This window comes from Anolis carolinensis, chromosome 4, assembly GCF_035594765.1.
Source record: "Anolis carolinensis isolate JA03-04 chromosome 4, rAnoCar3.1.pri, whole genome shotgun sequence".
NCBI lineage: Eukaryota > Metazoa > Chordata > Lepidosauria > Squamata > Dactyloidae > Anolis > Anolis carolinensis.
In genome coordinates, this window is record NC_085844.1 from 206,760,911 (window position 1) to 206,777,824 (window position 16,914).

The 16,914-nt window shown below is 37.8% G+C and overlaps 1 protein-coding gene across 3 annotated transcripts in view; it reads left to right on the forward strand.

Annotated features, from left to right (window-relative positions):
- The first annotated feature begins 70 nt into the window (after positions 1 to 70).
- The window catches only part of cttnbp2nl (CTTNBP2 N-terminal like), a 35,711-nt gene continuing 18,867 nt past the window's right edge, over positions 71 to 16,914 (forward strand). For 2 of the 3 annotated variants that reach the window (XM_003220440.4, XM_008109837.3), the window contains exons 1-2: positions 71 to 226; positions 16,648 to 16,755. In XM_003220440.4, coding sequence (XP_003220488.2) covers positions 16,657 to 16,755 — 99 coding nt within the window. In that variant the 5' untranslated portion in view covers positions 71 to 226; positions 16,648 to 16,656. Of the gene's footprint in view, positions 227 to 9,036; positions 9,116 to 16,647; positions 16,756 to 16,914 lie in introns of all 3 variants that reach the window. The other variant, XM_062978660.1, reaches the window with a different exon arrangement.

Genomic DNA, 16,914 nt, shown 5'->3' on the forward strand with positions numbered 1-16,914 from the left:
TCTAATTGGTTAGAAGGGCCCTCGAGGAGGCCGGCTCCGAGGCAAGCGGCGCGCCGATTGGACAACGCTCCGAGAGGCCCGGCGAGGCGGTTGGCGGCCGTAAGCGTCAATCAGGCCGAGCTTTGAGGAGGCTGGATGGAGAGTGGGGCCGAGTGGGGACACTGGTGGTGGCTGAGGAGAAGAAGGCGGCGGCGGAGAGGGAGGCGGCGAGCAAAGAGGAGCTCCGGTGAGAAGCGATTGCGAGGAAAGCGGTGGGGCGGGAATCAGAGCGGAGGAGGGGGGAAGGAGAGGGGCGCCTGCGTGAGGGCTTCGGGCCTCCAAAGGGAGGGAAGGAGGGGGTCGTCTTCGTTGCAGCCCCGCTGCTCCCTCAGAAAGGACGGCGCCACAAGGGGCCTCCCTCTCTGAGGAGAGACTCTGCCCAGGCCAAGGGTTTTAGTCGACATTCGGATACAGCAGGCGTGAGCATCCCTTCCAACAGGTTATCTCAAGCATGGGCAAACTTGGGCCCTCCAGGTGCTTTGGACTTCAACTCCCACAATACCTAACAGCCTATCGGCTCTTAGGAATTGTGGGAGTTGAAGTCCAAAACACCTGGAGGGCCCAGGTTTGCCCATGCCTGGGTAATCTCTTCTGGAGGTCTTTAAGTAGAAGCTGGATGGCCATCTGTCGGGAGTGCTTGGATTGGACTGGATGGCTCTTGAGGTCTCTTCCAACCCTAGCATTGGCGTTTACGTATTCCAGATATTAGTATTCCAAAATCCAACAAAACCTGAAAGCTTCTGGTCCCAACCATTTTTGACAAGGTAATCCTTACTTAAAAGAGAATCAAGTACAGTAGAGTCTCACTTATTCAAGCTAAACGGGCCGACAGAAGCTTGGATAAGCGAATATCTTGGATTATAAGGATGGATTAAGGAAAAGCCTATTAAACATCAAATTAGGTTATGATTTTACAAATTAAGCTCCAAAACATCATGTTATACAACAAATTTGACAGAAAAAGTAGTTCAATACACAGTAATGTTATGTTGTAATTACTGTATTTATGAATTTAGCACCAAAATATCACGATATATTGAAAGCATTGACTACAAAAATGGCTTGGATAATCCAGAGGCTTGGATAAGCGAGGCTTGGATTAGTGAGACTCTACTGTATAAGTAATAATAATAAACTTTATTTGTACCCCACCCAATCTCCCCGTGGGACTCAGGGCAGCTCGCAACATAATTCAACAAAGATACAGAATTGGGGACGCCTAGCTCAAGAACAGTATGTGTGAAAAAAGATTTTGGAGTCCCCCTGGACAACAAGTTAAACATGAGCCAACCATGAGATGCGGTGACAAAAAAGCCAATGGGATTTTGGCCTGCATAAATAGGAGTATCGTGTCTAGATCCAGGGAAGTCGTGCTACCCTTCCATTCTGCCTTGGTCTGACCACACCTGCAATACTGTGTCCAGTTCTGGGCACCGCATTTGAAGGGAGATGTTGACAAGCTGGAATGTGTCCAGATGAGGGCAACTCAAATGGTTAAGGATCTGGAGAACAACCCCTATGAGGAGCTGCTTAAAACTCTGGGCATGTTTAGCCTGCAGAAGAGAAGGCTGAGTGGAGACATGATGGCCATGTATGAATATGTGAGGGGAAGTCATAGGGAGGAGGGAACAAACTTGTGTTTTGTTTTGTTGTTTTGTTTTTGTTTTTGCTGCCCTGGAGACTAGGATGCAAAACAATGGCTTCAAGCTACAAGAAAGGAGATTCCACCTGAACATTAGGGAGAACTTCCTACGGGTGAGAGGTGTTCAGCAGTGGAATTCTCTGCCCCAGAGTATGGTGGAGGCTCCTTCTTTGGAGGCTTTTAATCAGAGGCTGGGTGACCATCTGGTGGGGAAGCTTTGTATGCGATTTTCCTGCTTCTTGGCAGGGGGTTGGACTAGGTGGCCCTCAAGGTCTCTTCCAACTCTATGGTTCTGTAATTAACTAAAATAAGATACATAAAATTAACAAATAATAACACATCAAATCAATATAAAAACAAACAAGACAAGTAAACAAAATTAACAATAAAAATTATAAAAAATTAATTAAAGCACAGTAATTTCTATGAGTTAAAAGGGCCCTACTACCCAAAGGTAGAGCATCCCATATTTAAAATCCGAAATGTGAGAGTGAGAGGGTGACATCTTTGCCTCCCGCACAAGTTTGTTTCAGGCACAACATTATTTAAACATTGTGTATACATTACCTTCAAGCTATAGCTGGATGGCCATCTATCAAAAATGCATTGATTGTGTCGTCCTGTATGGCAAGGGGTTGTAATGGTTGGCCCTTGTGGTCTCCAACTCTGTGGTTCTATGTGTGTATAGGACATAGATGAATGGCTAGTTTAGACTTGGGTCCTGTCTGTTATCTCATTATGTATATATATATATATATACTAGCTGTGCCCGGCCACGCGTTGCTGTGGCGTTGTCTGGTGGTGTTGGTGAGAACTTGTTGAGGTAGTGGTGGTATTGAATGTCTGTTGTATGGTTGTCTTTATGTTTAGTATGCATTTGGTTATTTGTGTACTGTGAAAGTGGTGAGGGTAGAGGGGGTCTATGTCCCTGTGTAGTATTGTATAAGGAGCCCCGGTGGCGAAGTGCGTTAAAGCACTGAGCTGGAGACCAAAAGGTCCCTGGTTCAAACCCCGGGAGCGGCGTGAGCGGCTGCTGTTAGCTCCAGCTCCTGCCAACCAAACAGTTCAAAAACATGCAAATGTGAGTAGATTAATAGGTACCGCTCCGGCAGGAAAGTAAGGGCGCTCCATGCAGTCATGCCGGCCACATGACCTTAGAGGTGTCTACGGACAACGCCGGCTCTTCGGCTTAGAAATGGAGATGAGCACCAGGCCCCAGAGTCAGACATGACTGGACTTAACGTCAGGGGAAACCTTTACCTTTAGTATTGTATAGTATTTATACGTTGTCCATGTGTTGTGAAAGCTTGGGTTGTGTCCAGCTGCATAGTAGAAAGGGTTGGGCTGGATGGCCCCTAGGTGTCTCTCCAAACTCTTGGATTCTATGCTTCTATTATTATTATTATTATTATTATTATTATTATTATTATCATCTTCTTCATCATCATTATTATTATTATGTAGAGGCTGGATGGCCATCTGTCAGGAGCGCTTGGATTGTGTCCTCCTGCATGGTAGAAGGAAGTTGATCTGGATGACCTTTAGGGGTAACTCCAAACCTTAGGATTGTATGATGTTGTTATTATTATTATTAGTAGTAGTATTAGTATTGAGAGGCTGGGTGGCCATCTGTTGGGAGTGCTTGGATTGTGTCCTCCATGGCAGAGTTGAGTTGGAGTGGATGGCCTTTAGGTGTGTCTCCTAACTGTCTGATGCTATGATTCGATGTGTGTTATTATTGTGCAGATATTGGATGGTCATCTGTCAGGAGTGGTTGGATTGTGTCCTCCTGCATGATATAAGGAAGTTGAACTGGATGATCCTTAGGGGTATCTGCTAACCTTAGGATTGTACAATATTCTTATTCTTATTCTTATTGAGAGGCTGGGTGGCCATCTGTTGGGCCTGCTTGGATTGTGTCCTCCATGGCAGAATTGGGTTGTTCTGGATTACCACAGTAATTATTTCATATTACAGTAGAATCTCACTTATCCAACATTCGCTTATCCAAAGTTCTGGATTATCCAACGCAGTCTGCCTTTTAGTAGTCAATGTTTTGTAGTCAATGTTTTAAATTCATTGTGATATTTTGGTGCTAAATTTGTAAATACAGTAATTACAACATAGCATTACTGAGTATTGAACTACATTTTCTGTCAGATTTGCTGTATAACATGATATTTGGTGCTTAATTTGTATAATCATTACCTAATTTGATGTTTAATAGGCTTTTTCTGAATCTCTTCTTATTATCCAACATATTCACTTATCCAACGTTCTGCCGGCCTGTTTATGTTGGATAAGTGAGACTCTATTGTATATTTATAATCTTATATCTGCTTAGAACTGGATTATATGAGGCCCCTTCTACACAGCTGTATAAAATGCACACTGAAGTGAATTATCTGGCAGTGTGGACTCAAGATAATCCAGTTCAAAGCAGATAATATAAGATTATAAATGGGTAATATAGCTGTGTGGAAGGGCCTTGAGCCTACACTGCCATTTAATCCAGTTAAAATCAGATAATCTATGGAAAATGCCTAAGTGAGGCCTAACTGTGCCTGTCCCGTGAGCTGAGTAGGTTGCTAGGAAACCAAGTGGGTGGAGCTTAGCACTCTAACTGGCAGCAATTGGATAAAAACAATTATTACTCTCTCTCTAATTAGGACTTAATTTTTCTTTTCTTTTTGTTGTATCAACCTAGTGCCGTGGATGATGGGTTGTGTTGTCAAATTTTGAGGTTGGGGGGCCTGTACTTTTGTTGTTTTGTCCACTGCCCTGATGCCATTACTCTTTTATATATATAGATATATATATATGCAGATACAGGTATAAAATGTGTATAAAAAAGAGTACAGATTGAGCATCTCTTATCCGGAATTCCAAAATCCAAAACAGTTCACATGGACAGGTGGTGGAATGACACCTTTGTCTCATGCACTGCCCAGGCACAAAATTTTAAAATGTGTATAAAAACTATATTCAGGCTATGTATATTTAGAACATGGATGGATTTCATGTTTAGACGGGTTCCATATCCAAATTATCTATATATGTATATGCAAATGTAGATATTCCAAAATCCAGGGGAGGGGGAATCTGAAATACTTCTGGTACTAAGCATTTTGGATTAAAGATGCTCAACAAAAGTATCAGGTACTGTTGAGCCTCTCTTATCCAAAATGCTTGCAATCAGAAGTTTTTAATTTTTTTTAAATTTTGGACTATTTGCATATACATAATGACATATTTTTTAGGGAGGGGGCCCAAGCCTTAATGTGAACATCATTTATATTTGATATGTATCTTGTAGACATAGCCCAAACGTCATTTCATTGACAATCCTTGTACTAATTTATGTACATTCAGCTATAAGAAAACAAAGGTGTTTCTATCCAACTGCCGATTTTGGAGTTTGGAGGATTGGGGATTCTGGCTAAGGGATACTCAATCTGTCCAAGACCAACAGGGACTAAGAAGGTTGGAAGGAATGAAGAGGCTGCTATGAAAGGATTAATCTCTTTCTTAAGGAGCCTCTTGAGAGTTAACCTGTGCTTCAGATGAACAAGTGTCTGTATGCCAACATGATGCATTGAGGTAACCATTCCTGGAATTATAGTTGTGTGACTATAATGTGTGAAATTGACCTGTGTGTTCTAGACTTTGCATGTGGTATGTGTGTGTCTGTGTGTGTGAAAGGTAGAGAAAGAGATGTGATACTTAGGCTTTTCAGTCTTCAAATTCATCTTCATTTCCCCAAAACGTGAAATGCTGCTGATTGCATTTTCTTAGTCATATTCTGTCTTGAAAACCCTAGCAGTAAAAATGATCTAACCTATGATTCCCACACATAAGAAGCTGAATATGATACCCCACCCCCACAGTCATACACTCCACGTTCATCTTTTTCCCTAGGTTACCAACTTTGTTTAGAAAGTTGCTCCACTGGACAAATAGAACAGATCGGATTCCCCTGCTTTACTAACCAAATGTTCTTTTTTACCCTCTGAAAAAATCTCAGACCAAAACATAAGAAGGAAATCTTGTTCAGCAGCCCTCCTTGGTTTGAAAATTGGAATGATTTTATGATCAGATTTAGAAAATGGATGTGTTAAGAGGAATAGCTGGCTTTGAAGGAATAAGAACAATAATTGTTTTAAGCAATTGCACAGCTATGTATTTTTCTGAAAAGTAGAATCTCAGTCTAGAAAAACCACAGGGTGCTGGAATCTGCTGGAACCGACTGTTTACCAGAGAAGTATTTTGTGTTTTTGAGATGTTTTTACGAAGACCAGTTATTTGCTTTAGGTCATGCTTTCTTCATGATTCAGTGAGGGATGCTTTCAATTTGTTTTGATATATACAGTGTTCCCTCATTTATCGCGGGGGTTAGGTTCCAGGACCACCCACAATAAGTGAAAGTCCACAAAGTGGGGACACTATATTAATTTTAATATTTATACATTATTTTAGTAGTTATACACTATTTTAAGTCTTTATCAACCAATTGTGTTTTGGTAAATTGCCTCCTCCTCCTCCTGTTGCCACTTGGGCTCCTTTTCTTTCCCTTCCTTAGGCTGTAAATTGTAATTTTTTAATGATTTATAATAGTCTTTTAGAGTTTATTGAAAAACTGCGAAACAGCAAATCCGTGAAAAGTGAACCACGAAGTAGTGAGGGAACATGGTACTCTGTTAATACTATCCTATTCTTAACTTACCATATTCAATGAGATGTGTTTTTGGCTGTCAAACAGCCAATAATTCATCATAAAAGAACACTAAATGCAATGTTAGTGCTTTCGTATGTAGAGAGAGGTTCCACCATAATGGGTTTGTGATAAATATATGTGATGTGGTCATAGCCAAAGGAAAAAGACTAATTAGGAATATTAAGTTTAATTGATTATCTAATGCTTGATGTATAGCAGACCTTAGCCAGATTTTTTTTAAATTAATTACTATTTTAGTGAATTTAATTATCTCTAACATACGTGCTACTTTCTCTAAAATCTTGGTTTTTTATATAAGTCAAAGCTTTTGCTTGTGGCTACTTTGTGGAATTTCTATGTTTGTTAAAGGTGTGTTTAGTGGCTATAGTAGCACTGACAACACAGATCAGCAGTTGATGTATGTTTACTCTGTGCATATTGAAGGTATCAGGTGTCTTGAAAGGAGGCAGCTCTAACTTAAGACATCAGTCTATAGAAAGTAGTGTGTTATATTATGTTCTATAAATCTTAGGTAAATCAAGATGTTACCCTAATACTGCAATATTTCTTAATTTTTTGAAATAAATTAATTGGATAAATTACAGTAAAATTCCAATGTAGGTATTTCGAAAAATATTTTAAAGTTACAATCCATGTACCAAGTAGATCTCTTTAGTGCCAACATAGACTTGTACTTTTCTCAAAATCACTGCTGCCACCACAATTTTATTGCTGTTGTGGTTTTCCTTTTCCTTAGCTATTGTGCTTCTAATGTTTAAACACACAATTAATTCCTGAAAGGTTGTGCTGACTAAAGGTAATTCACATGTTTCACTACAGTAGTGCCAGAATCTTCAAAAAACAGAGCAAGCTTAGGAAAATAAGCAGTGATCTGCATTAAAGGCACAACTCTTTCAACAACATTTTTAACAAAGAAGTTGTTGTTTACAAAGTCTTATTACGCCTGCTGAGCCCCCTTTTCCTCTTCTCTGTCTAGCTAGAGGTTTTTTTAGGAAGCATTGACAGTGATATGATGTTAATGGAGGTCTACAGTCTTCTGATGTCAGGTTGTATTGGCATGTCCAAAGTAAACAATGTAAGACAGCTTGCACTCAGAAAAAAAGAGCATTCTGTTCCATCTAATCCTGCTTATCCATGTGTGCTTGCTTACAACAGGCAAAGTAAACAACAGCTACTCCATTTTCCCTAACTGAGTATTTGTTAATGCAAAGAACAGGGGAAAGATAAGATTTCCTCACCAGCTACCCCAGAACATGTTAAAAAGCATAGATCAATCAGTTTGGCCACCAAAATGGAAATCCTAGCAAAAGTGGAGGTTTGATAAAAGAGAAAATCATCCCTGATGCATTTTGGAAGAAATTTCCACATGATCTCTGGGTGGGTCAATCAGTTCATTTATACAAAGCTTACAACCTACTTGGTTGTTTTATGTGGGTATGTTCCTTGTGCCTGTGAACCAAATTTGCTGTTAAAGAAGTTCTGTAATATCCAGAAGCACATTCTACCTTGTTAACTGAAGTATATCTGTATATATAGAGATTGAGACCACATGATGATATATCCACTCAAAGCAGTGTTTTCCTTATTCTCTTGGGGCTCCCACTAGAAAATAATGTGCATTATTCACATCCACACTCTTTCCTGCCTTCATTGTTGATGCAGTCACCAGCTGACTTGCCTCAGACTGGCTGAGATGGGGATTTCCAAAAGGAGCATTGTCTGCCTCTTTTTCAAACATGGGTTGTGTCAGACTGATGTTTTTTTACAGTCAATTTTACTGAAAGATCTCTGTGTTAAAAGGGATTATGCTCATGCAGTGAGACAAATACAATTCGTTGGCAATATGTTACATTTATATTCTCCCTTACCTCAAAGAGCCCAAGGTGTGACATATGTGCCTATTCTTACTCCACAACAACTTTAAGAGGCCGAGAAAGAGTGACTGGACAAAGGTCCTCCGGCAAATTTTATGGCTGAGTAGGGTTTTGAACATAAATCACCTTCCATTACCTTTCCTTTTCCATTGTGTTTTGGAAACAAGCAATCATTCTTTAATAGAGGCAGTTGTGTGAAAATGGGGGATACATACTCAAAAGTGGACAGATTGTCCACACTCATTTGAAATTATGTGAATGTATTATAGGTTGAATATTCAATCTCTTGAAATGTTCAGTTGAATCTCAGAATAAAAGTCTGTAACACCTGGATTAAAGAATATCATTATCCTCAGAACATGCTATAACATGAACACAGAAAAGTTATCAACACTTTTTTAATGGAGATGCTTCTGAAGTGAGCTGACATGGAGCTGTTTTTTTTTCACTATTGATATTGACGCCTTGTAGTTAGTTGCATATTTGTTTTATATGTCCTCAGGTCATTTCCAACTTACGGCCATCCCAAAGCAAACCTATCACAGTGCTTTATTGGCAAGATTTGAACCCTGGTCTCTCAATGTCCTAATGCAACCCACAAAACACTAAACAATGCTGGCTTTATATAAACATATGCATGCAGTGATGTTAAAAGATGTAGTTTTAAAGAGAATGTTCATCTTTGACAGCGGAAAATAGAATTTTAACAAAACATTACTAATGGAATATTGTTTTCTTCTGTGCAGTTGTGAACACATACTACCGCTATTGAAAAGAAAAGTACAACTCAACAACAGTGGGCAATACGAAATGCTCCTATAGCAGGTGTGATTTAGAGAATATAATATGAAATGTATGCATTTCATTGGAAAAGAATTACTGTAGTCTCAGTGGCTCCTCAATGAAAATAATTAATGCACAGGAGACTCACCAATTAGAAACTTTCTCCTATATAGCCTCAGTAGTGTCCGAAACACCAATATCCACATTTCAGAAATACTTCCTATTAATTAATTCCACGTGAAGGTTTTTAACTCTTATCTGCAAACACTCCTAGATTCCTAGGTTTTTCAAGTGTTTATTGTTCAGTTCCCATTGTTGGGTGTACCTTTGAACAAACAGACAAAATGTTATCTAAAATTATGAGTAAGTTGCTATGAAAATTATACAAACATTTCTTTGTTACAGCATCAGTTATTTTCAGTCTTTTAAAGATGTTTGTGAGCCATGCAACCTGTTCTCACATAATACTAATACAGTGTGTTTCAAGAAAATTGACCTGATTTGAAATCACTATATTTCTGCAACTATGAACTGCCCATGAATAAAACCCTTATCACTTGAAAGCATAGGGCATAGTTTCCAATGATTACTGCTAGATGCTTTCCCCAGCATAGAGACAGCCCCTACCCTCAGCGATTTGCAAGGTGGCAATGTTATGTATTGTCAAAATGGACTTTATTAGGCTAACTATTACAGATCAGGATACAGCTGAATCTTTTCCAACAATATCAGCGTAGTGATTAGTAAAACGTGAAAAGTCATTAAAATATTTGTAACTTTTTTGTGTAATTGTAACATATTGTCATTGTGAATACACTGTTTTGAAATTGGGGCCATCATTTTGAAACACCATGAATTTGATTTCTTTGAAAACTGGCAAAATAAGAATTGTAGGTGTAAATGTTGCATATTTTGTCCATAGTGTACAGATTATGGCTTAGATTCACCATTTTGGTTAGTTATTTCTCAGATCAATGCTCAGAATACACTGTAAAGCAAAGAGACAAAATGTGAAAGATGTGACAGAATACAGAAAGGAATAGACATACATCTAATTATGTCTAGAATATTCACCAAGTACCTTTCCTGTCTTTGAAGTTCTGTCTCTAAATAAAACTTTGAAATTTATAGGAGGGCACTCGGGGCCTTTTATCATTGTCTCCAACTGCCCATATATATAACTTCACAGATAAAATAGATTGTAATTTTAAAAATTGAACAAATTTCGGGTAGTATCATGGTTGCTCAAAACTTTGCTTTACATTTCAAAGATAACTATCTTCAAAGTTTCAAACAGTAATAATTTTTGATTTAAAGAAAGGTATCAACTGTCATCAGATTGTAAATGCTTACATGGGATTGACAAACAAACCAAGGCCAGCTTATAATGTGAAAACATACAGTGTTTTCTCCCTACTCTGTGGTTCGCTTTTTGCTCCCTCACTGCTCCGTGGTTTTTTTCGGAGAGGTGTGCATGCATATTAGGTGCTAGTTTTCCTTTTGTGCATGCGCCCTCCCTCTTGTCGAATCAACCCTGTGAGAGGTAGTAATTCCAAAGTTTACCTAGTAAATTTCCTATTATTATTATTATTTCAAAGGCTGGATGTGAATCTGTTGGGGGTGGCTTGACCATGGCTTTCCTGCCTGACAAAAGGGGTTGGACTTGATGGCCCCTGGTCCCTTCCAGTGAAATATTAATGTTAAGTTATGTTGCTTGAAATTCCGTAAAAATCAGTGGATGTGCAAATCTTTCTGAAATTTGGGGGAATTATGCCCTATGTTGTATCATTGAAAATAAAAATTCAAGGAAACAGCACTTGTAGTGTTTTTTTAAAAGGTTCATAAAATTGTTTTTAAATTCCCAAAAATCAGTGGATGAGTGAAACATTCTGAAACTTGGGGGGGGGGGGGCAGTGTAAATGTGTTCCAACACTGTAGCAAGTTTCATCCCGATAGCTCAAAAATGAGGGAGAAAGGAGCCCCATGATGCTTTCTCCCCCCCCCCCCCCCGCACAATCACTTAATGAAAAATAACAAAAAATGTTATATCATTATAGTTACAATACAGACCCTTGACAATATTTTAGAAACACTTCAGAAACAAGTTGCCATCCCCCAATTTAGTAATGAGTATTGACACATTTTTTTTCATTGATCATACAGACCTACTAAATATATCCAGAGATGTGTTTTGTTTTTGTTTTTTGCTTTTCTTTTTGCAACAGTTAACCTATTTATAAACCAGATGGAGACAGTGTAACTATTCTAAAGTAAGTAACTTACAAAATGAAACTCTTTAGTTTAACAATAAATGGGGGTAGGAGAAATTGAACGTGAAAGTATCAATAAATCTTACATTCATAAACTTCTAGATATGAAACAAAACTGTTCGAGTTTTCTGTGGATTACTATTTTATGGATTTGTGTAGATGTGCCATATCACAAGAATATCACAAGGATAAATTCATTATTGTGTGAACATAGCAAAAAGTGCTAAAATTCTAGTGATAGAACCAATTTAAATTAAGCTTGTGCATAGAGGAGCCTTATTTTAATAACATCTATGCTTTCTCATAGAATGTAGAAAGACAGGAAATATCTTCAATAATTGCAGGAAAATGCTGGCCTGTGTTTCAGGAAATAGCTAGGCATCATAGGCAAAGCGTTCCAGTTTAATTTCAGCTATCTTCTCAGAAACTACTGCTGCATATTGCAGTAGTGAGTTCAGGTTTCAAAAGTGTTACAGAGATTTCTTCTGATTGGTCTTGTGGAATAATTGTTGCTCTGTTCTTGACTTATTGGCACTCATGAATAAAAGAGCTCCAAGAATCCCTTTTATTAACAACCCAGCTTAGGTCTTGCAAATTCAGGGCAATGGCTTCCTTGATTGAGTCAATCCACAGAATCTTTCCAAAATGCTCACTTTTTGAATTGTTTTAATACTGCGAATAATTGTTTTTTTAAAAATCACAAAGTGAACATTAAATCATTTTTAAATTGTAAGCTATTCAGAGTCCAAAATTGGGATACAAATACCATCATTATTATTTGGAAGCATATCAGTAGTGTTAGTGCTATTTTTATTGCTTATTTACAAACTGTCAGAATGAGCTATAATACAGTTTTTCTATTACTGTGTTTGGTTTTACAAAATTATAATATTTTTCATTGCAGTATTTATTTATTTCTCACATTTATATCCCGCCCTTCTGACCCCAAGGGACTCAGGGCGGCTTACAACAGTGGCAACAATTAGATGCCCATACAAACCAATATAAAACAGCAGATAAAACAGTTAAAACTATTAAAATACATTATGAATTAAAAATATACATTTCAAACATAAAATCAGATCCGTTCTTCCTCATGCTTTGTCCATAGTTCAATCAATGTCATTTTCACCATTTATTGATTAAAAGCTTGGGCACACAGCCATGTTTTTAGGGCTTTTCTGAAGCCCAACAGGGTTGGAATTTGACGCATCTCTCTTGGGAGGGTGTTCCACAGCTGGGGAGCCACCACCGAGAAGGCCCTGTCCCTCGTTCCCACCAGCTGCGCTTCCGAGGCAGGTGGGACCAAGAGCAGGGCCTCTCGAGATGATCTCAGGGATCTTGCTGGCTCATAGGAGGAGATATGTTCGAACAAGTAGGTTGGACTGGAACCGTTTAGGGCTTTATAGGTCAAAACCAGCACTTTGAATTGGGCTCGGTAGCATATCGGCAGCCAGTGGAGCTGGCTTAACAAGGGGGTGGTGCGCTCCCTGTAAGTCTCCCCAGTTATTAATCTGGCTGCCGCCCGTTGTACTAGTTGGAGCTTCCGGGCAGTTTCAAAGGCAATCCCATGTAGAGGGGGTTGCAGTAGTCCAAACGGGATGTAACCAGATAGTTCTGGAATCTGAGTATTGGTACAATTGTTATCTTTACAGTGACAAATACAAGTCGAAATTTATGAGCAATCTGGGTTATATTATAAATCTACTATGAATATTATCACAGTTTTATTCTCTTAAAAGTTGCTCAGGGTGGAATAGGAGATTGTAACTAGGATCTGGGTTGCAATTTTTAAGGAAAGGCATTCTGGTCTTTTTCCCAATACCAACCCACACTGCACCTCTGTGGAATTGCTATTAGTTATAAATGGGGAAAAACAGAAACCCAAGTATGTGTTAGCTTGTAAAATAAAACATAAAAATATGTGAGATGGTTCAGTTACAGATATACCAAGTATTAATATGTGTAAATAAGTTGTTATGGGAAAATTCCGCAACAAAATTAATATGGATTACTTTTGACTTTAAGTGCTCATAATTGTCTCAAATTTTGATCATTTTTATATTGCTACTAATACAAAATATATTACTTGACAACCTAAGGGAAACTAGTGAATAGCATAGCAATTTATATTAAGACTTTCTGAGAAGATTTTGAGCAATTTCATGTGTAATTCCTTAGATAAGAGGCAGACTATAAAAATGAATTCTGAGTGAACTCTAATTGTCTATTGAATAAATATTTGGGAGTGTTTGGTTGATGACTGCACTCATATTATCAAGTCTGCTTTATCAAAAGTGGCTATGTAGTTCCTTATAAAGAAGGAAAGAATTTATATGGCCCTTCATAATCTCTTGTTGGTTGTTTCCAAAACCCCTGTGGAAAGCTAAACCTGTGGATCCTCAAATCTCATTATATACAAAAGCATTACAAAATGGCTTCCCATATTAGGAGGCCATTTTATAATGCTGGGGGAGGGGGGGGTGACAAACAACTCAAACAAGTGTTGGAGAGTACCTGAGGATCTTTGAAGTGGCCAGAAGCTAAAGCAGTATTTCTACAAATCAGTGTAGTCATTTGCATGTGGCAAAGTCAAGATCCGGGGAGGGGGGGGGGGTCAAATATTTTGTTATTTGAATCCATGGATGCAGCCGCCTGTACTTGTTTAAGTATGTAAATCGTTACATTAGGAATTAAGTTGGAAGATGATGGATGCTACAACTCTTTACTATTGTTAGTTTTACATGATGTTGAAAAATACCTTTCTCAACTTGTAGAGGAATAAAAACCTTGCCACCACTTTAAGGTACTGACCTTCTTGTATCTACATTTTGAGTTCATATTGCCAACTTTTCTGCCTCCCTGTGTAAGTGTGTTGTTCCCTCCTCCCTTGGTTTAATAATAATGAAATGGATAAATGAATTCAGGGTTGATTCTATACCTCTAAACTGAAACCACAGATATTTAAATTGTAGTTAAAAGTGTGTAGAAAACTCTAGCGGATTAGGTAGAGGCTGTAACAAAATATAGAAATTAGCTCTTTCTGGATTGAAAATAATCTGACATATTTTAAGTGTAAATGTATCTGACTTTTAAAAATTTAAATAATATAATCAAATTACAGTCTGGGTGAATATCTTATTGCTTATGAACAAAACATAGTGACTAATTTGAGCTCAACAGTTTTTCTATAGTGATAGTTTTCTAAAAAATATTAGATTACTTTCCTAAAACTTTTCTTGATTCATCCAATACTAGTTGTAAAACTCTAACAAAAGTATAATTTTAGTCCACAGTAGTAGTAGCATTGTTTTTTTTAAACAGTCTTGTGTCTGACCTTATTACCATTTATATAGCAATGACTTTGAAGAGTCTAGTAGAATTGCCAGGAAAGTATAGTAACGGTATGTGTATAAGGAAAAGTTTTTAAAGGTGCAGGGAAGAGGGAGGGTTGCTGTTTTCTTCAAGAGCATGCTGTTTCTAGAGTTGGGTCAGTACCAACATAACTTTGTCTAGTCTTGTTGGAAATTGTGAAAGAAGACATTTGTGAGTTTTCCAAACTGTTTAAACTTCATCTAGACAGTCAACTTATTTATCTTCAGCACTGAGTGTACTTGATATGATGACAGTTGTAGTTACACTGGATTTCAAACTCTCACAATTTTGGAAGGACTCATAGCTGTGGTTTCACTTGGAAAACTAATGAGAGCAGTAGTGTCTTTTCTGTTCCCACCCCGCCTTTCACCTTTGATGTGTGTGGTTTTTTTTAAGTTAACACTGTACCTTGAACTCCAACATGAGAATAAGCCTATTAATGTAGGAGATTCAGTGGAACTTTAAATTATGACATATTAAGTTCCTTTAAACACGTTTTGCAACTAAAACAGCGGCTGGAAAACGACTACACCTTAAACAAACCTGAATGTGTCTGCATTGTTTGGATCTATGAGGAATTATGCACATAGTTTTCAAAGTAATGGCTGTAGGATATTTGAACCCAACAGACTACTTTTGGGATTAATCTGACCTAGTGAATGCTGTTTCTTTAGTAATACAGCTGATCTTTTCTGAAATGGTGCAATGGGTATTATAAACTGAAGATAGATGTTCACTGGAACCTTTTTTTTCTTGGAGATATTGGCAAATTAAGATGAGTTCACTTGAAAAGTACACAATTTATTTATTTTTTTGTAATGATGTGATATATAATTTATGAATTTCAAATTTGTTAGGAGGAATGAATTCTAGATACCCCAGCATGAGTGAATGCCTTGAAAGTTTAGAAAAAATATTTGAATTAAGCAGTGTCATGTGGGAAGTTTTATCACATATACACCATAGGTGAACCTGATGCTTATGCATTTCAGTCTTTGTAAAATACTGAGTTACAGTGTCCAGCATTGTTCTCACTTGCCACTTTCTGCTAGATTGGCTAAACAAACCACATTGCTTTTCTCTGCAATTATACATCATGTCTTGAAAATATTGGCAGTTACCTTTCTTTGTTACCTCTTATACCAAACCAGAGCAAGAATCAATTGTTTATTCTTCATTTTGGAGGGAAGAAGCAAACCACTAAAGGGTAGCTTTTTGAGGTTTGCATGATATGATAGATAAGGCAAAGCTCTGTGGTTTGTGTATCCATTCCTATTGCAAATAGGAGCAATCAGACAGCATGCAGCATCACAGTCCTCCTACATCACAAATCAGGATTATGTGATTTTACCTAGTGTGACATTTGGATAAATAGTTTTGTACACTATGTGATGTACTATTTTTAAAAAATTATAAATGCATGCTCATTGTCCTTTTTAATTCGACTCCACTCACTGATTGTTATATTTCTGCCCTAGTTGCCCTGTTTTGTTTTTTCTGAGTATCTGTCTATGAATGGTTGCTCATTTGCAAATAGGCAAAAATATGTATGAGAATAAATAGTGTTTTTGGCTGCATCTGCACTGTAAAATGAATGCAATTTGACACCACTTTAATTGCTATGGCTCAATGATATGTAATCATGGATTGTGTAGTTTTACAAGGCCTTAGCCTTTTCTGCCAAATAGTTCTGGTTCTTTGCCTAACTCCAAATCCCAGGATTCCATAGCATTAAGCCAGGCCAGTTAAAGTGGTGTCACATTGTATTAATTCTACAGTGTAGATGCAGCCTTTGTGTGCTTTTGATAGCTACATGTAGAAAAATGTGGAAATTTCAAGTTTGCAGTTCATATGTATTTTGTTGTATCATGAAAGGATGCTCGACATTTCTTCAGAAAACTTAAGATTAAGGTTTCATTTTGTTTCCAGGTGTTCAAGATGAATCTCGAAAAACTCAGCAAACCTGAACTACTGACACTCTTCAGCATTCTTGAAGGGGAATTAGAAGCCAGAGATCTTGTTATAGAAGCTTTAAAGGTAAGTTGTTGCACAGACTGAAATTCAGCAGTTTTGCAGCATTTGTTCTCATCTTCTACCCAAAGATATATATGTGTGTGCATATTTAAGTTGGAATGATTAACTGTTTGGGTTTTGGCGGCAACATTGCACTGAAAATTCTACATAATCCTTTTTAGC